Source organism: Calidris pugnax, unplaced genomic scaffold (assembly GCF_001431845.1).
Source record: "Calidris pugnax isolate Ruff unplaced genomic scaffold, ASM143184v1 scaffold20, whole genome shotgun sequence".
In the NCBI taxonomy this organism is placed as follows: domain Eukaryota; kingdom Metazoa; phylum Chordata; class Aves; order Charadriiformes; family Scolopacidae; genus Calidris; species Calidris pugnax.
This window is the reverse complement of record NW_015094510.1, coordinates 26,363,235-26,385,856: the sequence shown is the minus strand read 5'-3', so window position 1 is coordinate 26,385,856 and position 22,622 is coordinate 26,363,235. Positions and strand designations below refer to the sequence as shown.

Below are 22,622 nucleotides of genomic sequence, written 5' to 3'. Positions count from 1 at the left end.
TTCTGACATTTAGGACCTGATACTGCAGCAAGTAGCAACAAGTGCCACCGAGAAGAAACTTATCGCACAGTGAGACAGGATTTTCAGAACAATGTACCTAACTGATTTTCAAAACTCATCTGAAACGTTAATAGACTTACTGTCTCTAGATTCTTTCCACCTTTCATTGCAGAATTTGCCTGAGGCACGACTGGAAACCATTCGTCACGATTAAAATCTGTAATACGTTCCTTGTTCTCTTACTTGCTTCCCGGGAGATGGTGTTTGCTGTGCAATGTCTTGTTTCAATAGAAATTGTAAAAGTAATACATATTTTTGATTTTTTTTTTTTTTTTGTGAAGACGGAGAGTGAATAGATGAAGATTGGGGCAGAAAAAAGGGTGAAGGAGAAAAATATAATAGTTTCTGTCCACTAGCGATGTCCCAAATCTTTCCAAAAGTAAGACTAAATCTTTTCAAATTTTTCTGAGACCACTTCTCTGAAATGCTCTTTGTTTTAAAGCTGCTAGGTCAGTCAATTCATCGTGCCAGGCTTCTAGCCCTGGAGGCAATCTAGACTTCAATCTAAGCAGCCTAGCCTCAAACACTGCTCAAGAGCATCCAGCTTTCTGTTGTTTTGAGAACCTCCAAGATGTTGGAATACATCCTACAACTCATTCTGGGAAGAGGGTTTAAAAGAGGTATCCATGATGAAATTAATTCTGCCAGGTACAGCTAGTCAAAAGAACTGTGAACAGGCAAGCTAGTGGGACCAGGAGATCCAGATCTCCATAAGCAGTCTTTTTTGGCAAAGCCCAGAGAGCCTCAAGAGGACACCAGAATGAACCATATATCATTTTATGATGAATTTGCTTTAATCATGTAAATTTGTACTAAGGTTTTTAATGTTTTGCAAGGCACTTTCTTAAGAGGTAGGATTCAAGAATACATTGGGTTGGACACAGAAAGGGTAAACTGTGCACATTTTTTTGCTACAGAGGGTATAATTGACAATATCTGAGAAGAAATCTGATGGAGCATTTTCTGAGCAGTAGACAGCTTATATTCAGCCTTCAACAACATCCAGCATTTCCATCATCTGTGGATTAGTTGTTTTTTAACAACAATTAATGCCATGAATTGCTACGCTGTACTGTCAGTGCCTCTAGTGAGGAAGACGCAACTTCATGTTCTAAATAGTATTTTTCACCAAAAGTAAACAAGGACTGCCCTCAGGAGGTATGAGTTTCAGTGCAGTGTGCTCTTTTGAATAATGTGGACTTGGCCTGGAAGGCAGAGCACACCCATTCTCAGCACGTGTAAACCTCCTCGCTTGGCGCTAAAACCGATTCAGGTGGACGGTGACCAATTCCCCCACCCCCTGTCCAGACGCGTCCCCAGGCAGCCCGTGTTTGGGCTGCCATCCCAAGTTTTGGTTATCACGAAATGCCAACTGAGCATGCTTACGTGCACCATTTCCAGTTTATTCCGATTAATTTTACAAGCAAAGGCACCAGGTAGCCGTCAGAGATTATGACTAGATTCTTAGTCTTTTGAATCAAGGACTAGAGCTTTTAGTCCAAAGCCAAATCGTGTCTTCCCTGGCCTACCAGGAGCCCACACTGCTATCTGGCTTCTCTAACTATATAATTTAAAGTGCTTCAGACTACGTTAAGAAATTAAAGGGGTAGCCTTGCCTCACACATCTGTGCAATGGAAAGCAATGCTACCATTAGCACAAGGGATTCCAGATGAATTCCTCATGGGAGACACTGTTGCCATCCAAGCCAAATTTAATATACTTGCACTACAGGTACCTAGAAAGATGTCAGAAAGCATGTGTCTTTGTTTCTCTTGAGTTTATGATGTCATCAGATCATGTGGAAATATAAAAATAATTTCCTTCTCCATGAGGTAAACAATGACCCAGAAATTTTTTAATAGCTTACTATTTTGATGCCACATGGCGTAGTTCTTTATGGGGTTTACCTGCCTGAAGAGCTTCTTTCAAAGCATGCAGGAACATTGCAGTGCTCTTTGACTTAAAGTATCTAAAAGCTTTTCAACAGAATTCAGCGTTAGTCTGCTGATACAAAACATACACATTTGTGTTGGAGAAGATAGGTCAAGAAAAAAAACGTGCATTCCTTCTGAACTGAGAGGTGACAAGATTAATGACGCTTTTTTGGGGAGGGATAGTAATTTTAGTCTTGCAACTAAGACCAGACTCTTGCAACATTCGACGTGCTGCACCCCTGTTACAGAGTATGACTGCACTAGAAGAGCATAGCTCTCAACCACCATCTTTCTCCCTTCAGTTTAGGCATTTTGTAGTTATTTTGGGCCCAGGGCTCTGCAGACTTTGAAGTTATGGACAGAAAACTTTAAACAAATTAGAAATTCTAGGGAGCAGATGGGCAGGTTCTGATGGTCTGCACAGTCTCTGCAGCTGAGGAGATGCATTGCAATGCTGCAATGTCTGAAGGTCCAAGAGTAAAACCTTGTGCTGACCAGCTAAGTGGTGACAAATGTGTGAATGACTAATGTCATCCACCTCTCCTACGACAAAAAAAAAAAAAAAAAAAGAAAAAAAAAAAAAAAAAAAAAGAAAAAAAAAAAAAAAAAAAAAGAAAAAAAAAAAAAAAAAAAAAGAAAAAAAAAAAAAAAAAAAAAGAAAAAAAAAAAAAAAAAAAAAGAAAAAAAAAAAAAAAAAAAAAGAAAAAAAAAAAAAAAAAAAAAGAAAAAAAAAAAAAAAAAAAAAGAAAAAAAAAAAAAAAAAAAAAGAAAAAAAAGAAAGAGAAGTAGACACCTTAAAACAACTAATACACAATCAGTAGGAAAATATCCACGTGTGGGTCTAAAAGTATCCTTACAGACTGAATTTTAGTTCAAAAGTTTTCTTTTTAAAAGAGATTAATAGCTGTGTCCCCAAGTACTAGTAAAATGTTTTAAAAAAACATGTAAATGAGATACTTTGTATGAAAATGTGTTCATTATGGAATCCAGAAGTGTATGTTTAATCATTTGGAAATGAGACAATGCACATATTATTTCCCAACATGAATTCCATTTTAAGAACAAATATAGAACATTCTGTATTGTCGTTCCTTTCCTAACAATAGCTGAAATTAATTTCTAAATTTAGCCATTATACAAAGCATATTAAGTTAGAGGTATTGAAACTACTTGATAACTCATTAATCTAAATTGAGGGGCCCAAGAGCAAAGTCCCTCATCAAGACGACTGGGCTGTGCGGTAGATACCTGCAACCATTAGCATTGTTTTCACTACCAGAAAAGGCACATATCATTATTACAATATCCTTTTAAGGAACTCAGGGCATTAATACAGAAGCAATTAGTGCTGTTCACTGGGGATCACCAAACCCTCCTTGCTCATGTACTTTCCTACAACACTCTACACCACTGCCAGGCCAGGACTCTGTCTCTCCTCTTCCATGGGGCATGGTCAAACGCTCAGCTGGATGTCTCAGGTGAAGCAGAACAGTTGTTCTGGGAAGCCAGGCATGGCATTTCCTCTGGGCTATGGGAAGATGGGTGAGGTGAGATAGCTGCTGCCTATGTTGACTTCTGCACCATTTTCTCCAGTCTAGTCAGAAAGAAGCAGGTCGCCAGTCTTGTAGGTCTGCCTGCATCTCTCCTTCACTGTGTGCACGCGCGCCTGCCCTACGAGTAAATCAGATTGCCTGCTCTGCAAAAGTCAGCATGGAACTTTGCAGAAGACTGGGTCGGTTAAGGCTGGGCAGATTTTTTTTGGCTTTGCTTCCAGCATCAATTATGATATTGGAAAAAGAAAATCACTCAATTGAAATATATTTATCTGTGTAACCAAGGCCACTGCCATCCCGTTCAAGGGCCATTACTAAATGCTCAGATTTTGAATTTTAAATGTGTAAGTCAAAGTCTCAGTAAAAGAGGCAGCCGTACAAGTACCCTGGGAGCACAGCGAATGAACTGCTTTTTCTTTTCTAACACAGTATCTCAATGAGTATTAAATGGTATCTCCATACAGTAAATGAACTGCTTTATCTGCTTTGTTTTTATGCTTTATCTGCTTTGCTTGAAAGTAATATTATGACTACCATAATAATTAAAAACAAGGGGTAAAAACATATGCACTGACTACATCGTATAGCCAGATTCACTGCTTAGAAAGATAATCAACTTATTTTGTGAGACAGACAGGAAAGAAAATAAAAATTAGAAGAAAAGTGACAAGTTGGACTTTGCCATGTAGAAATAGAGAGACCAGAAGAATTTCAAGATAGCTGTACTCCTCAAAGCTATTTAATTCTTCTTTTGAACAGACTATCATTCCATTTATAATATGCTAAGAAACCATATTAAAGAATATTTTCTGGTTACAACAACTACAGATTTTTCTCAATGGAGAATTCTGAAGACAAAATTTGAAGCAAGTCAAAAAACAAAATAGAGACATTCAGGCTCAGGTATTTAATTAGCTCCCAAGAAGCTTATGTGTTTATAACGAAATCTGTCCAACTGTATCAAAGTTTCTCTGGAAATTTTATACTATAGCTGTGCATTCATGCAGAATAAAGATCCTTTTTCTTTTACTGTCATGGCAGTTAAGTCTCAATTGAAATTGGTTTTGAGGAGCAGACAACCCTATTAATCCTAGCTATTTTAATCTGGTGATTGATGAAAAAATTCAAGAAGGGAGATGGTTGTTAGTCAGTCAAACAATTTTAAACTGAACTCTGGATGCATATTGAGGGAGCAAAACCTTTATGCATCAGAAGACAGTTTTAGTTTATGCCTAGTAAATATTAAAGGTGTTAGCAACACTGCCACTTCCATTTTTTTCTCAGGCAGGTGAAAAAGCAAAGAACAGAAGCTGGACCAACTCTTTGTAGAAACTGCTGATGCATGATATGTTTATAAAGCAGAGCCCTGTATAAATTTCTTATTGAATGCTTCCAGCCTGAGCCATCACTGTCCCATGCCTAATTACCCATTTTCAGTTTATGGCTAAAAGCAAGTTTGTGGTGAGAAAAATATCCTTCAGCTACACTATCCAATTTAAGCACACAACAAAAGTAGTGCTGCTGATGCAAGCAGCACCTTACAGTAATAGCTGGAGATAACTCATCTGTACTCTCCAGCTCTTTTGCTCCAGTTGATCGGCTTCTGAGGCGTTTTCAGTATGGTCAGGACTTCCTTCTCTCTGCTTTCCTTCTCATTTGGTCTCATCCAGGCTACAGATTAAGTTGTCTCTGTGCTAACTAGAGACTGAAGCAGAGATGGCAGCTAGCAAAGACTCCACTTGGGGAAGAAGGAACGTTACACTGGCAGGATGCAGGGGAAAACAAACATAAGATAGCAGGAGTTTGCCCGCTCCTCATTGATGAGCCACATTTGCCATTTGCTAATGGTCTGCAGTCCAGTGAAATTGCTAACCCAGCTGGAAGATCATACTCTAAGATTGTTTCTTCTTCTGGGCTGCATGTCAGTTAGTTCTTTCTGGAAGCGGACCTGACTAAAGTAAACCTTGCCTTTGTCACCTCAGTGATAGCAATTACATTTCAAACCAACTCAGAATAAGCTGATATTACTGCAACAGCAGCACTTAGTTTAGTTTAAGGTATCAATTTCTATTTGCAAAGCCATCTTCTCTTATATGGTGATATAGAGTTTTTGATGAGTTTTTCATAAATAGAAGAGAGTTGCTTTGAAACAGAGCCTTACAGAAACTAAATAGTGGAACGACCACACAGCAATAAAATACATTAATTGCATTCATTTCATCAGGAGATCCAGAAATTGCAAACATTTTTCTTTCCCAGTTAGAAAGTAGTTGACAAATCATACGCTTTCATTTAATTAAAGTGCTAATATTGATGCTTATATACTTCTCTAAAAACTCTGAAAAAATAAAAGTTCATGAGAATTACGACAATGCAAAGAAAAATGTATCTCTATTTCATACCCGAAGTACTGTTTCTTCTCCAGCTGTTTTCACATCATCTTCCTTCCCAATGATTCTCTGTAGCTAAACATGAAAAAAACCCACAGGAAAATTACAAATCTGGTCTTACATGAGTCTCCTTTTTCAGAAACTAGCATTGATTTCACCTTTTCTTAATTATAAAGTCATTAAGCTTCTGCAAGGTTCTCTAGTCATGACAAAATATTTGCATACTTAAGGATACTTTGCTATTCAGCCACATTTTTTCCCAGGAATGTCTTATCAACTGTGGTTAATACAGCTAAGCACAGCATATGAATCTATCTCTTGCATCCCAGCACTTACTCTATTTTTAGAGGAGATTTTCTTGCACTAGAACCTTCGCATTCACTCCATAAGATTTTGAAACTCAGGGATATAACATCAAGAGTCATTTGGAAAATAAAAATTAACCTGTGATTTTCATGCTCTCCTCCTAGGCAGCTTAACATAGTTCTGCTACAGAGATGATCTTCTAGACACGAAAAACATACCTGTTCAAATGAGGCACTATACAACTAACAACAAAGAATAATTTCATTAAATATGCAAATGTATTTTCAGAACTGGCATTAAGCAGAACGTGGTTTGAGTTTCTCTTCCAGCCCACAAAGAAATGAATCCTGAATGTGTGAGCTGAGAAGATTTTTATAAGTAGTGAAGTGACTCACATTTAAAACCTTAACTTCCACTGTCCCAAGCACAGCTTTAAGGTAATATAGAACATGCACTAATTTGCAGCACCTCAAGTATATCTCAGCTGCAAGGTTTCTTTGACTGTATTTTAGCTTGGGAGGTCAACACTGCCACAAGAATGACTGATTTAACATAGCACAAGGTATACTTACCTCTCACAGACATTTGCACGAACCCTCAAAAGGACAGCAAAAATGAAAGAAAAATGAACTTATTATTGCATTTCAGTATAGATATGGACTTACACTGAGTACTCTGGATTTGAAGACTTTAAGAAAGATGCTTTTAAAGCTCAGAATTTTTGAAGCTGCTGGCTTGCTTCTCAAACATTTCTGAGTGACGACTCACCCTGCCCATTGAAACTGGAAAAAAAGTCTATGACCAAATTTGCATAGCCGTGATTTTGTGAGCTTTTCAAATCTCTTATTAGGGCCTTATTTTTTTTATTTTGTTATGTTGTTCAGAGAAGCAATATGTAAGTAAGTAGTGAGTAGGAAAGAACTGATAACAGTTCATGTTGCCAAAGGTTTTCCCTTGGCCTCCAAATTTCCACTAATTCACCTGTGCTGTTTTTTTTATAGCCTCAGTTTTGAGTTCCTCAGGATAGTTACTTTCTATTATTATTTTTGAATAGCATGCCTTGATAGTATTTATCAAAATAAGCACTGTAAAACAAGACAATTGAACAGTACTTGTTCTTCGAAGTTTCTTCAAATTATATTTTATTTTTGATCACTTGCAAAATGATTGACTAGTACAGTAAAAGCATTATGAATTACTTCATAGCAAAATAGCAATGTAGAGGTCTGAATAAAAACACAACTGCTTGTCCACATTCTCACTGAAAAAATACATTTTTTCTTAACTGAAAAATCAATCTTTTGCTCACACACAAGAAATACAACTGCCAATACTTTCCAAACAAGAGAAAATATGATTTTTTTCCCTTTGTATTTTATTTTTAAATAACTCTTTAAAAAATCTGCAGAGACTACTAAAGAGCACAGGCACACAGTATAATTTTTTTTCACAAGTGTTCTGGAGGATTTAGTTTATTGTTTTCTTATACTGTATGTAAATCCCTATAGTGCTTGAAACTATTTCCAGTAGTTTGCAGATTTTTTCCAGCACAGTGCAGCAACTACTCACAGAGGGAGAATTCTGCCCTCGAGAAATGGACTCTATTACTCAACTGCTCCATGTAACATTTATCTGTATTTAATATTTATATCTGTTCATCACTGGAAGATACTAATGGCTAATTCAAAGATAATGAGAACTATTATGCACAACTGATGCCTCTTTACTAAAGACTACTAAGAAGTAATCTTTTCTGAAGACAAAAGCTGGCAGAAAGGCTGTCAGTCATAAAAAAAGAAAAAATAGAAAGGTGGATGGTCTAGGACTGCAAAGGTGTTCTGCACCAAACCACCACAACTGCTGACAGTGTTGGGTGCTGGTTTACTCTGTCCTAGATGAATCTCTACAAGTGTTTTTTGGGTATCTGCTGTCCAGGACAAGTGTATAAAGACAGTCTATTTAGAAAGCCTAAATCGCATAGCTCTTGCATGTGAGTTACCCTACCTCCATTCCCAATAGTTTTGAACTGTCATTAATTTTACTTAGACAACTTTCATCAGGATAGAGTCAGGGAAATTCTTCACTTGCAGGGGATTTTGGGATCTTTGGTAGCCTTATTCTTGATGGGAGGTCTCAGATTAATGTGCATGGGTTATTACGTGCACGTCTGGAAATCCCCCTCACCAAGTCTCATGTGAATGTCTCGGAAGTGTGGAGTTCACAGAATTATCTTACTGTCCTCAAAAAGATGCAGATAATATGGCTGTAAGAAACAATTCTTTGCACTCTGGCAGGGGCTGATTAAAGGATGGCAGCTAACATCTGTGAACACGCCATTTCTCCCACATTTTCTTCATCTTGGAGTTGCAGGGCAAAGCAACAAATCCTTGCAGTTGCCCACCTGAAAATACAGATTGCTGCGATTCTGGGCCTTAATACTGAAATGTTTCTTGTATTATGAATGTTTACCACTGAAACACGAATGTATCAGAAATTAAAAACAGACTGGCTTGAATACAAGGAAGTGGGAAGGAGAGAGAACAAGAGCCTGTCCCTGGGTAGGGACAGAATTTTAACTCCTACTGGAAAGGAGGAAAATGTGCAGAGAAATGGAAAGGCTATGGAGGACAAGATAAACTCTCTCCTTCAAAACATGGAATTGCTTTCAACATCTCCTTTGCTGGACATTCATTTATGCTAGCAAAGAGCACTGTATCTACTGGGAAATCCTGCATCTCACACTCCTTCAGTGTCCGATCCATCCAGGTCTGAACAGCCTCTCTCCATCGTGTGCTGCAGGCACAAAGGACTCGAGTTGTTGAGTCTGTTTGTCACCCTTCTCCTTTCCTGAATGATTCACGTGACACATATTGTGCCCGTTTATCCAGTAACACATGAGAGTTGAGATATACATAATTCAAAGAATGATGGACATTTTACGAACAAAAAGGCAAAGTTCTTACCTCAGAGAATTTACAGCCCAGATCAACAGATAATATAGATGTACATAGATGTCTAATCAGTAGAGGTGACAAAGCAAGAGAATGAAGTAGCACTGACATTTCTTTTCCCATCACATCTTCCTTACAGTAATTGCCTATTAATTACCGCTTCTTCGCTACTCTTCTCCACTGCCCTTTCCTTACATACATTTCTTAATATTAATGTCAAATATAGTGTGGAAATAACTATACAGTAGGTCAGATGTATTTTTATGAGATGCCAATTGGGACAAGACAAAGGACATATTAGCCATACAATTTACTAATTTATTTGATATACAGAAGCTTTCTGCAATGCATACAGAACTAGAGTATAATGAGATTAACACACACATTTTTTTCCAGATTCTTACATTCCAAAAAAATTATTTTTAAATCTAACCTATAAAACCTGAGTTTTGCTTTAAAATAGTCACTGCTTATAAATGGTCAGTAAACAGTCATGTGAGAAAACTCAGCTTTTGACTACCTTGCGTCCTGTGGGACTCCTTTGAATTTAATGATTCTTGTGAGTGGACAACAATTTATATGGTTGGTTTTTATACCATTCTAGATTAAGCCATCAATACAGCCTATAAAGGAAATGCAAAGTAACAATCTATCTAACTATAGATTATATTTTAATTTAATTTGATTGCCTTATACAGAAATAAAATTATTTTTAATTATTTGAGCAATGTTTTCATCTCTATTTTTGATGACTTTTTGTTTTTTATACTGCCTGATGCAATTAGAATTACCTGAAATGGGTAATGGATATTAAATATATGACATACTGCACATTTCTCTAAGAGAGTGAGTTGTGCTGTATTTTTGCAAGAGTCTCCTTATTTGCCTAACTGTCACAGCACCTATCTAAAGGAAGTACTGCTAACATGACACTGTGGTGAAGAGCCACTACAGGCTGAACATTTTCACTTGTGTTCTTGGACTTACTTTCCACTGTAACGTACTCTTTTGTAGATGACCAGTACAGCCATAACAGACACATTTCGGTGATCAGGGCACTCTAATAACAATTCAGATTGTATCAGGTTTAGTAGGTTAAAAATAAAGGCTTTAGTTACAATTGTATTTCTTTTTAATCAGCAGAATAATTATTATTTTAACAGAGCAAATTCTTCAAGCTTAAGAGATTTTGTGTAGCAACAAATGAGTGTAGGGTATCTGTAGGCTCCATTAGAGGCTTCTGGGAACGCTTTAGTGGGAAATAGTCTAATTTCAAGTAATATTGTCAAATAATACTACCAAGTCTAAAAGTATTTTTACAATATTTTAAAATATATCTAAGTATGACTCATCAATTGTAAAGAGACAATTCACTGAAGAAATGGCTACCAGTGCAAAACACATGCTAACAGCTATTGTATCATTAATTCAGAGTTTAAGGCTATAAAAGTACACTTAAATAATTTTTGGTAATTTCTCTATCAACAGGTGCATCTTTGTAAGTTTTAGATTCTATGGTTCTTTAGAGTTGAGGCATTAATGATCATCTCTAACTTTATCCTAGTGATAGAATATAATTTGCATTGTAGTAGTTGTTTCAGCTTCTTATAAAATTGTCTCTCTAGTCACCTCCAATCTGAATGAAGGATCTGAATTAAGCTGAGGGACTCTATTAAAAATTATGTTTGTTAATTTGACATTCAACTTTTGACAAGAAGTATTTAGGTAACAATCTCCTGTGGAATACTTAAAAGTTGAATAAGCTATATAATTAAACCTATTCTTCTTTAAAACATCAAAGCAAGATTTTCTTCATTTTTAAAGCAACTGCATTTTTCCCTTCGTATTCATACAAAATATGGGAAACACTGCTATTACTCTCCAAAGTGTGAATTGGTGAAAAAACTGTGCAACAGCAAAAAAAACTAATAAAAACCAAGAAAGGAAAAAAAATATTCAAACCTATTAAAAAAAAAGTTCAAAATATTTAGAAAATAAAAGACTTTTCCAGATCATTATTTAAATTAGCTCCTGGGATTAAGGGATGTACACCAGTGCCTACCTTCCCAGTAATAGATTTTTAGACACAAGTCAAAAATAACATTTATAAAAGTGGATTCAAATATGAGAAGTATTTCTACAGCAGAGCTTTGGTATGTGCGTAGATTGGGTTGAAAAACAGGCCTGAAGGTTTTAATGAATCTTCAGTTAGCAAATATAACCCATGGAACTATTCAAATGCTTTAAAATTAATATGCATATAAATACACATACCTTAAAGAATTCTTTCTTTTCAACTTGTTCATTGCCATCTGTATCCAACATTTTAAAGGCAATCTGAAATCCAGTCTGGGGTTCTGCAACAAATTGTGAAAGAACTTTATTGCAAATACACACACACACATACACACAGGCTTACACTAGCACTTAAATATTTAATGCAAAAGGAATATTGCCTATGGTTCAGTTCTCCATTGTTACGCACGTAGATGGTATTTCCAGTAAACCACACCTATCTCCTCCAATATAAGCAAACTTTTTAAACACCGTTTTACTACCACTTCAAGGAATGATTAATGTGATGGCAAACCAAGAAATGCCAGCAGTGTCTAAGTACAGGTCATAGATATTCTTAGATATTCTCTATAGATGTCTCCATAATCCCATGTCACTTCTGAAGTCCAGCACTGCATTGTTTATTAGAGCTTCTTTTCAGGTGAGAAGACTGGAAAGTGCTGGTTGAGAAAACCAGCACTGGTTTCAACCAGTAGTGGTTGAGAAACCAGTAATTACTCCCAAAACTGCATGAAAGAGCTAGTGTACTCCTCAGGTACTTCTTGCTGGCATTTGCAGGATCTCCCCTGGTCTTCCTCAGCAAACAGACTGAACTTGTAATCGTGGCCAGTTCTTGGCTTCTGCTCCCGCTGTGTTATCCCCCAAGACTTTTTTTTCCTTCCCTTCTACCTCCTCCCTAAACAATGTACTTAAATGTTACTGAGATGTAAAAAAACACTTTTTCTGGGCTTTTTGGACAAAAGCATGTTTTGTGTGACTCCCATCAAGCTGATTTTTCCAGGAATTTGATACAATTTTACCCTGCATTTCCTTCCCCCAGTGGATGTTTCTTTTCAACACAAAAACGTAATGAGTTCTGAATCTTGCAGGCGCTATAAAAACACAGTGTGTTTTGAGCTCCTTCCACAATTTCCTGATCTTACTTTGCTTAGAGGAGGTGGCCTTGCGCATTAGCAAGCCCACACAGGAGCAGCATGACGCTGAAATACAGTTACAGTTCACTGCAGTAGCAAGCACTTATCCCAGTAATTTCTGGAGCAGGTGAATTAATTCCACAACCCAGTCAAGTCAGGCATTAATATGAAAGCCACAGACTTAGCGTCTCTAGAATATATTCATGTTTCCGAGAACAATGTTGGACTCAGGAGGGCAGTGAAGCAGTATCTCTAAAAAACTCCTAACGCCTTCAGAGTTTTTCTTTTGGAAATATATTTTTTCCAGCTCTGTCCTGTAAAGTTTTAAGTCTTGCTTTTTTTTTTTTTAGAGAATCTTTCTGCAAATGAAACAAGTTAAAGAAATAGTCCGTCCCTTTTAGTGATAACAAGACGGTAAAAGAAAGTCCTATTTTTACATTTTAGAAGTAACTACATCTTCAGCAGCCAACTAACACTCTCTGTGGAGCAACCCTGTGATGCAGGGATATTTTATAAATCTGCATAGCACAGTCCTTCCCCAGAAACTGGGTTGGAATAATCAAAACTGGCTTTCTTTCCATGGAAATGCCACACACTACATTTGTGTTACTAGTACAAAAGCAAGAAGAGCCTATCCTATAACATATTTAGAGAATAAATGTAATTGATGTATTTAACAGTAATTCATACCATCTGGGTTGCAATTTTCAGATAAGAGAGCTGTTACTGAAAATATAGGACCTAAAGCTTCTTATACTGTTCAGAGATGACATACTTATCTGATATGATATAACCACAAAGGTATGTGTTCGTAAAATAAGCATAGTTCAAAGACTACCTCAGATATATTTGTATTTAATTAGAATCAGGCAAAATTCCAAAATCTGAACAGAAGAGCTTCATTTTGGCTGTGAGTGCAGGTTAGACTTAGGTGCTTGCCTTCCAACTATTCCTACATTGACCAAGCTGTCAACTTGTGTGACTGGCTAACTGAAATGAAGCTTTGAGTAGAGGTCACAACTTCAGTTCCTGGGCTCCTTCACCAGGCAGGGCTTTAACAGGAGTGCCTTTAACCAATTGCTGGAAATCAAATTCAACAGAGCAATGGAAGAAAAAAGACAGTGATGATACAAAGCACCTGGAAAAGAGAAAAGGAGATCACGGGGGGCAAAATAAAACCTTTGTCTACTGCAAAATTACATTTTCAAGTTCAGTGTTGCTACAGTTAGTGCTTTTGTACGAGAGGAAGCACGGTCTGGTCAGCAGTGTCCCGGAACCGGGACTCTGGAAACCTGGTGACTCTTTCCCTGTTTCCCTATAGCTCTGTTGGTGACTTAGAAGACATAATTTAATGTTTTTAATTAAACATTAATGAGTGCACCCTCAGTAAGTTTGCAGACGACACCAAGTTGGGTGGGAGTGTCGACCTGCTGGAGGGTAGTAAGGCCTTGCAGAGGCATCTGGACAGGCTGGATCGATGGGCTGAGACCAACGGGATGAGGTTTAACAAGGCCAAGTGCCGGGTCCTGCACTTGGGTCACAACAACCCCCTGCAGTGCTACAGGCTGGGGGCAGAGTGGCTGGAGAGCTGCCGGGCAGAAAAGGACCTGGGGGTGTTGGTCGATTGTCGGCTGAACATGAGCCAGCAGTGTGCCCAGGTGGCCAAGAAGGCCAACAGCATCCTGGCCTGTATCAGGAACAGTGTGGTGACTAGGACCCGAGAGGTGATCGTCCCCCTGTATTCGGCACTGGGGAGGCCCCACCTCGAGTACTGTGTCCAGTTTTGGGCCCCCTACCACAAAAAAGACATCGAGGTGCTGGAGCGGGTCCAGAGAAGGGCAATGAAGCTGGGGAGGGGTCTGGAGAGTGTCTTATGAAGAGAGGCTGAGGGAGCTGGGGTTGTTTAGTCTGAAGAAGAGGAGGCTGAGGGGAGACCTCATTGCCCTCTACAACTACCTGAAAGGAGGCTGTAGAGAGGCGGGGGTGGGTCTCTTCTCCCAAATTACAGGCGATAGGACAAGAGGAAATGGCCTCAAGTTGCACCAGGGGAGGTTCAGGTTGGACGTCAGGAGAAATTTCTTCACGGAAAGGGTTATCAACCATTGGAATGGGCTGCCCAGGGAAGTGGTTGAGGCACCATCCCCGGAGATATTCAAAAGACGAGTTGACACGGTGCTCGGGGATATGGTTTAGTGTTTGTTGGTGGTGTGTGGGTATGGTGGTGGTTTTTTTGTGGTGTTTTTGTTTTGGTTTTGTTTTTTTTTTTTATGGTTAGACTAGATGATCTTAAAGGTCCCGTCCAACCTAGGCAATTCTGTGATTCTGTGAAATATTAATGGCTGCTTTAAGAATTTTCACATTAATTCTCACTAGTGAGAGATGTTGTATAACTGGGGGCTGACTGACATGGGATACTTGTTAGGCAAAGAAAGAGGCACTAACACTTGTTGACATTTGCTTTCAAAATGATGGGTTATGATAACCCTCTGTGTAACCAAAGCAGCAACGTCAGCACTGCATTTTTATCCTGCATCAAAAGGCACCTTTGTTTTTGCAGTCCAATACATCCCTATATAAATTCTGTGAAAAATAATGTTACTTGATTGTCTGGAGGAGTGGAACAACTTGCCTTGATGCTGCTTCAATTTTCTAATTGTTTCAGCCAATAAATCAGCATGAATTTACTTTCAGCTTCCACGGATTTTTAAAGAAATAGAATCTTTGGCACCTATTTCTGCAACCTTAATTAAGGTATTCTTCGGAAGTTATGTGGTTGTGCTTATTTAAAAAAAAATATCCCTCTTCGAGTTGCAACAAATAATTTTAAATCATCTTTCTAACTGGGCTAGACATTATTTCTGATTTTAGAAAGCATTTGAACACATGGTATAACTCATGGTCAAGTTACTTGTAGCACTGGCAAATCACTACTGTTGAAATAGTACCTTTGTATGGCAAATAGGTTATATTAATTTATATATACTATGCATTATTGTGTACTAGTTGAAGTTCCTAGTAGGAACCAATGCAGTTCTGCTGAGAAATGACATAAGCTGTAAAAAGGCTGTGTGAGAGGTGTGTACTGACCGTCATCATCTTGTGAAGAGTGGACACCGGAGACCAACACTACTTGTTGTTATTACACTGTGACAGAGTGGGTTTCCAGAGTAAGGAAAACTTGTCCATTTCACAGAATCATCTAGGCTGGAAGAGACCCTCAGGATCATCGAGTCCAACCATCTACCCTACTCTAAAGTTCTCCCCTACACCATATTCCCCAACACCACATCTAAACGGTTCTTAAACACAGCCAGGGATGGTGACTCAACCACCCCCCTGGGCAGCCTATTCCAACGCCCAATGCCATTTCTTTAAGTCTCTGCCACGGTCCTCACCACCATGGAAGTGATGAGGTTCAAGCATTGACAGGCAACTGGCTTAAGAACAATTGCTTCCTCCTCTCCTTTCCCCATCCACTGATACCATGAGATCTAGTATGCTTGGTTCTGTCCCTTGCTTAAAATATTATACCTGTGTCAGTCAGTCAAACAAGACTGCATGTAGACTAATTACACAGACTTGCATGTGGACTACTTCACTACCTGTCTATGGGTGTCGCTGCTTAATGCTCACTGCACACACCTTATTTCAAATCTCGGTATTTTCCAGCATCACTGATGCTTCATCAGAAGAGCACAGGTGGGTGGCAAGCATGGCACAGAGTGAGTATGGGTGAGGAAACCCAGAAAATCCAAGAATGATTCCATGCACAAACAAAAAGTGCCTGCTGTTTGCAGATAAAGCAAGTATCAAACAAAAAAGGTTTTTTTAGAAAATTGTCTGATAGAGAAAAAGGAAGGAGGCAAAGGAGGGGGCAGAAATACAAGCGAAATACTTGGAGGAAATAAAGTCAAAAGAAAAAAAGGAAAAAAAAAAAGGATTAAAAAGTCAAACAAAAAGACACTGCAGAAGTCAGCTATTTATGTGTATTATCCATGTCTGAACACACGAATAATAAGCAACAACCTTTCAGACACCACTACAGATTTTACAGCACCGCGTAAGCTATAATGTTAATGTCTCATTGTCCAAAATGACTAAAACTACTATCCAGAAGACAAATTATTTATCTTCCCCCACTGTTCTTCTTCCTTTATTGTATAGTCCTGTAACCAGTGTCTCCCCTCTGTCAAAGTCTCTTGGAAGACTTTACTGATCCCATGGTACAAGGACTATAATGATTTTTGAAGTACTGCTATGGACCAATGATGACACTATAGAAGTGAGTTGCAATCAATTAAAATTTATCCGGTTACATTAATGCCCTATCATTCCATATACAGCAGTTCTTTTTCCTGTAATGTGCAAATTTAGAAATTAAAAAATATCAGAAAAAGTTGAAAAGAAAAACAAAATCTGTTAGTAGCTGAGTATTTACACATACATATTTTAAATATACAGTACTTACTCGTAAGGATTGTCAGCAAAAATAGGTACTCTGCATAAGATATCAACCCTGAAATAGAAGAGTTAAAAAATTACTTGCAAAAAATTCCCAAGAAAACTTATAGCAAGACTTGAAAGATCAAATCTTATAAATATAAAAAATGTAGTTTAACATCATATTAAATAGGTTATTAAAGTAAGCCACATTATTATTTAATAAAGTTTTTACTTCTGCTTTTAGTGCTCTGAAGGTAAAATTCCCTATCCAGAGACTCATCAATGTTCATGTCTAATCAAGAAAGTACGGTTTATTTGGCATTAATAAAAGGCCTACACTAAATCTTTGGATTCTCACTGAAAACATTCAATGTTTATATAAAAGGCAAATAAATTAAATGCGCTTTGTCACATTTAGTACCTGGGAGGAGAACTACTCTAACGTTACCCTGAAGGATCAAAGTCCTCCATCCTTTGGCAGGCTTGCGAAGGCGGAGAAAAGCTTCCCTCTAATTCTCAAGGGGAACATGGCAACACGCAAAGCTGCCAAGCTGCTAGATTGTGCTGATAGTACTGCTGGGCCGCGTGCCAAGAGGAGGCTTCTCTTTTTTTTTTTTTTTTATAAAAATAGGAACATGTCCTTTCTACAAGGTGAAAGTATTTTCCCCCCTTTTGAAGGAAAATTCCAGTGTTTTCCTTTGAAATACCGCCTTAAGTGAAAAGCCTGAACAAACACAGCGATGTGATAGCGTCAAAATAGAGCGTACAAGCTAAAGATAGAGCGTGCATAACGAGGGTGGTTCAGCAACAGAATCTGAACCATCTGCCCTGCAATAATGTTTGGAGAAAAAATGTAAAGGGCTTTTTTCTAAATCACTTTTCAAAATAACTGAGCTACTTTTAACTTGTGAGCTAAACATTGTATAATGCTGAAGCTGCTTAAAATAATGGAGTTCAAACATGCCTATCTGTGCAAAGATAAACTATTTTTTATAATTTATATTTAGTTAATTGATAGATAAGAGATCCACTTAAGCTTCAGTGATAAACAATTAACTTCTGATAAATCACTATGCAGAGCCAGCAGCATTTGTATTTGACCTCAGATAATGACTTAACACTTTAAACTTAAAGTACCAGAGTTTAGCAATATTAAATTGCTGAATACAAGAGTCTGAAAATCCAAGAACAAGTTTTAGCTAATGACAGGTCTAATGCTGATCCTGTTGCCAATTCACTCTGGTTCCGTATCTCAGCTGTCCTCTCCATCAAAATAGGGCTACTCACCCTATTATCCAGCAAGCATCACATATAAATCAGCACTGTACTACAGTCATACAATACACCGTGGAAATAAAAAATACTTTAATCTCAAAGGCTTAGTTTTGCTTACAAGTTTTGGGGTTACTGCCATTGCAAGAATGTAAATTATTATTTGCATTCTTGTAAAACTTGAGATCGTGTTCCTAGACAAAGTGTCCAGGACTTCTACAAATTTGAAACCAACTGAACAGAAAGAACTCCCATCCCATTTTTTTAGCTTATATGCCTAAGTATAAGACAGGAGAAAAAAAATGAATAGAAAAAATAGGGAAGGAAAAGAAATCAAGGAAATGGTGTAGTGGCAGTGATCAAGATTCCTGCTCCCTAACTTGGTTTTGTGTGTGACGCAGCAAAATAATGTTTAAAGGAAGAATATAAAGGAAGAGAAGGAGGTAACTTTTCAAGTCTGTATAGAAAACACCCCCCAGTCATGGACTGCAATGGCATCAGCACAAAGAGCCCTGCCCGAAACTTGAACCAGTAAGGATGAAGGAGAAGTGGGAGTCTGCCTCTTGGTTGTCTTGAGATGCGCTGCACAGGGAAAGTCTAGGGAAGACCTGGAAAGTGAAGGCAAGCAGCTTATGCCAGATAAAATGGAATAAGGAGAACCCAGTGTTGGGCTACAAAAGAAGACATGACACACTCAAAGGACTCATGTAAGAAAAACATATTTATTAAAGCTTTTGAAAGGATATTAACAGGGCAGATTATGTTCGTTAAAGTCAGAGAAAAAAAAAGTTGTAATAATTGAGATACAAAATGCTGAGTGCCTGGAGAGTTCTATCTATATGGGTAGACGGGAAACGTTGTACCTTATAAAATTTTGCAGAAAGAATCTGCAAAATTTATACGGAGATGGTAGGACATAAAGAAAAGACCAATTTAAAGACAACACTCTGCTTATTGGCTCAAGGGAGAAATGTGATGCCTCTATTCACTTGAATTGCAGAGGGCTAGAAAGAGCCTTGCAAGAAATGGCAGGGGCAAGACACAGACTCTGTTCTCATCATCTTATTGTAAACTGATTGAAAAGTCACTGTAATGAAGTAAGTAAAATTTTTACATATAAAAATATGTAAAAAAATTATTGATTGTTCTTTAAAACCTGTCTCAGTACCTTAAAGCAAATCCACAGCCTGCCTGAAATTTTCTGGCAGAGTGATTATATGAAAATAATTTGAGATAAGATTTATTTTTAACTTGTGGACTTCTTTCCATAAAAATTTTTCTGTCAATTTCATTGTCCTTTTATTACCTGTAGTGAATGGCCAATTTACCTTATCCATAAAGTAAATTAAATATTTTGGTGATTTTCTTTTTATTCTACAGTAATCATTACAAAGTTACTCAAATTAAAAGATGCAATGCAACAAGCTAAAAAAACAAAACCGACATAGAAAATTATATTCATGTCCAAGGAAAACTAAAAATATAAAAGTTTCATATACTGTTGAATGACTCAGCACATTTACAACCAAGTATTTGCAGTTAGCATTGGCATAATCCTGTCATTTTCTAACACTAAATGAACCTTCCCTATCCCTCCCTGGAAATCTCAACCCTCAAACTTTATAGCAAATGCTGACAGTACAATATTCTTATTGCTGAATAAATAATAAGTATACCCACAAAATATGACATGAATTTTAAAACTGCCCACTAGAAGGCAGAATTCCCCAGCGTTACGTTTTACAAACTGGACAGATGACAGTTTTCCCTCTACTTAATATTTAAATAACAATTTGAATGTAGTTAGAATAATCTCAGCTAAACAGTGGAACAGGTGTAGATGAATTTTTCTGGTACTTGTAAAAGCAGTATTTAATGCATAAATATTTACATTTTAAAAATGTAATAATAATGCATCTCAAAGCAAAAGCATCAAAGTCGTTAAAGAGGCATCATGACCCAAAACTGTGAAAACTCCATCTGTTGTGGAGACATGTAGATGACTGCACTGAATGTTCCTGCATCACCTCAAACTCCTACCTGACCTTTGAAGGACAAAGTATACGGACCCACAGTTCTAAGCAAGGGGAGATCAATGCTTTGTGCAGGATGCAAAGGACGCCAGGCTGAGCGTATCTCCGAGCCCACTTTCTGCCAAGCAGTCAGCTGGGAGAGGTGCAATAAAAGGAGGATTGTGCTGATTTGATGTTTTCACTTTCTCTTAGTGGATTCCCAGTGTTCCCAGGCAGAGTGCTTTGGGGATTTGCAGTGTCAACCACTAGAAAAAGAAAGGTTCTAAAAATGCAGGGACAGAGAGAGCATATCCAAGCATTAAAGACTGGGAAACCCTTAAACCCAACCCTGGGAAAGCACATGATGATCAGTAATTTGAAAAGGCAGGGAATGACTATTCACTAGCCTTCCCTAGGATAGGAAAAAAACTGTTCAACCTGTTCAGAGATATTTCAGGGCAGCTGGGGTATGTTGGGGCTTGCAGGCAAGCAAGGCGCCCAGCTGAAGACCCCTCCATGACTACACAAGGATGAGAGAAATGAGCTGGAGGCAGGAGAAGCCATGAGGCCGAAGGGCTGCAGGCTGAGGTCCAGGGCTGCTCTCTTGGCACAAGCTGCCAGCCGTGCCCCTGGAGCTGCTGTGCGTGGAAAGAGCATGGCTCATGCCTGCCAAGGAACTGCAGCAGTGCAAAGGCAGCTTTATTTTCCAGAAACGTCCACGGGGTAAGGGATTCAGGCTGAACTCTACCATACAGAAAGTTTGTGAATAGACGCTGTCAGTCTTTCTCATTAGTTTGTGGATGTCAGTCTTTGTTACTGGTGAAATGGTTAATTACTCATCTATTTGGCTTTCTTGATCCTCTTGTTTGTTTTCTCCCCTCAATTAATTTATGCTAATGAGGTGTTTATTTGGTGTTCTTTAATTCTCTGTTGTTATACAAACAATATCCCAGCTCTCAGAGTGTTCTCTTTATGTAGCCCAATATAAGGTGGAAATGCTGGGTGAAAAGAACGAAAACACATCAGTGCTGTGAAGGGCCACTGAGCTCCTGAAGAAGGAGAAAGAAGTTCAACTGCTTTTACAATCAGGGATGCCACTTTAACATAACTGGATACAAATTTTATTTTTATTCTTAGTTTCCATGCATTTAAGTTATATAGTGAAACAGCAGCTTATTAACAAGTCCTAAAAGTACATTCTGTGCTGAAGTCATCCCTTTAGCTCCTTTCTCTTCCCCAAGTAGGCTTTCTGGTTTCTTTCACGTCTCCTCCTGCACCTCAGAAGGCTTTTAATTCCCAGCTCTGCCTCTTTACTCTCTCTTGCATAACTGAGAGATTTGCCAAGGAGGCAGCTACTGGCTAGATGGGGATGGAGTCAAATCCATGAAATCTTCTTTAAAAATATATTAAATTTATATCATATAAATAAATCATATAAATAAAAAAATATAAATAAAAATATGAAGCAAGATGTATTGTTCAGTATCAAAAGTGCTCATTACCTTTATCACCAAGGTCTCTAAAAAAGGTCGGTCCTGGTTTAGCTTTGGCAACACGCAGCAGTGCAGCATCTACCTCCTTGAAAGACACCAACAAGAAAATATAAAGCCAGTTTTGAAAGAGAAGCTATTCAGTTGAGTAACAGAAAGAATGCAGGTTCTTTTGAACAAGGAAAGAAATGTTTTGCTTACCTTTTTCGTCAGTTTCTTGGCTGAGGCTTTACCTATAATAAAAAAAAAAAATCATCATCATTCAATAACAAACTGACTTTAAACTTTGATCAGGTTCTGTGGCATTTCTTCAGATTTTTATGGGAAAATGCTAAGTAATATGAAACAGAGTATTTTGCAACAGGCATTTTGTTTCTAATTCCCACAATGATCAAGAAAGGGCAACTTCTAAAAATAATATGAGCAGTCTGTTCAACTGTTCTTGAAACTTAGATGAAACCACAGCCCACTTTGGTATCTATGACTGACTTACTAGTGTGATTTTGCTTACTGTAGCTACAAACGTAGTACAGGCTCCAAAGCAAGATTATACAGTAGGAAACAACTGTAGTTGCGTGCACACAGAATAATCCTTCAAGTGATGTTTGAGCATGCAAAAGCTAAGAATCATAGAATCATAGAATTGTCTAGGTTGGAAGGGACCTGCAAGATCACCTAGTCCAACCATCAACCTAACTCTAATGAAAAAAAAACCAAAAGAAAACCATACATCCACCCCCCCATTACTAAACTATGTCTCTAAACACCATGTCAACCTGTCTTTTAAAAACTTCCAGGGATGGTGCCTCAACCACTTCCCTGGGCAGCCCATTCCAGTGCTTAATAACCCTTTCAGTGTTAACATTTTTCCTAATACCCAATCAAGAAATACGAAAAAGAGAAAAAAAGAATGAAAATGTTGATGTTTCTTTTAAGCAGATGTAAATTGAACAACTCTGCCTCCTGAAACAGCATCAGATGAAACCATGCAAACTCCTAAG

The 22,622-nt window shown here is 37.9% G+C and overlaps 1 protein-coding gene across 1 annotated transcript in view; it reads right to left on the bottom strand.

Annotated features, from left to right (window-relative positions):
- MICU2 (mitochondrial calcium uptake 2) overlaps nucleotides 1–22,622 on the bottom strand; it is a gene marked incomplete at its 5' end in the record, with an annotated part of 64,377 nt that overhangs the window by 20,237 nt on the left and 21,518 nt on the right. The window contains 5 exons of the mRNA XM_014966105.1: nucleotides 5,951–6,013; nucleotides 11,470–11,552; nucleotides 16,873–16,920; nucleotides 21,634–21,709; nucleotides 21,823–21,854. Coding sequence (XP_014821591.1) covers nucleotides 5,951–6,013; nucleotides 11,470–11,552; nucleotides 16,873–16,920; nucleotides 21,634–21,709; nucleotides 21,823–21,854 — 302 coding nt within the window. The remainder of the gene's footprint in view (nucleotides 1–5,950; nucleotides 6,014–11,469; nucleotides 11,553–16,872; nucleotides 16,921–21,633; nucleotides 21,710–21,822; nucleotides 21,855–22,622) is intronic.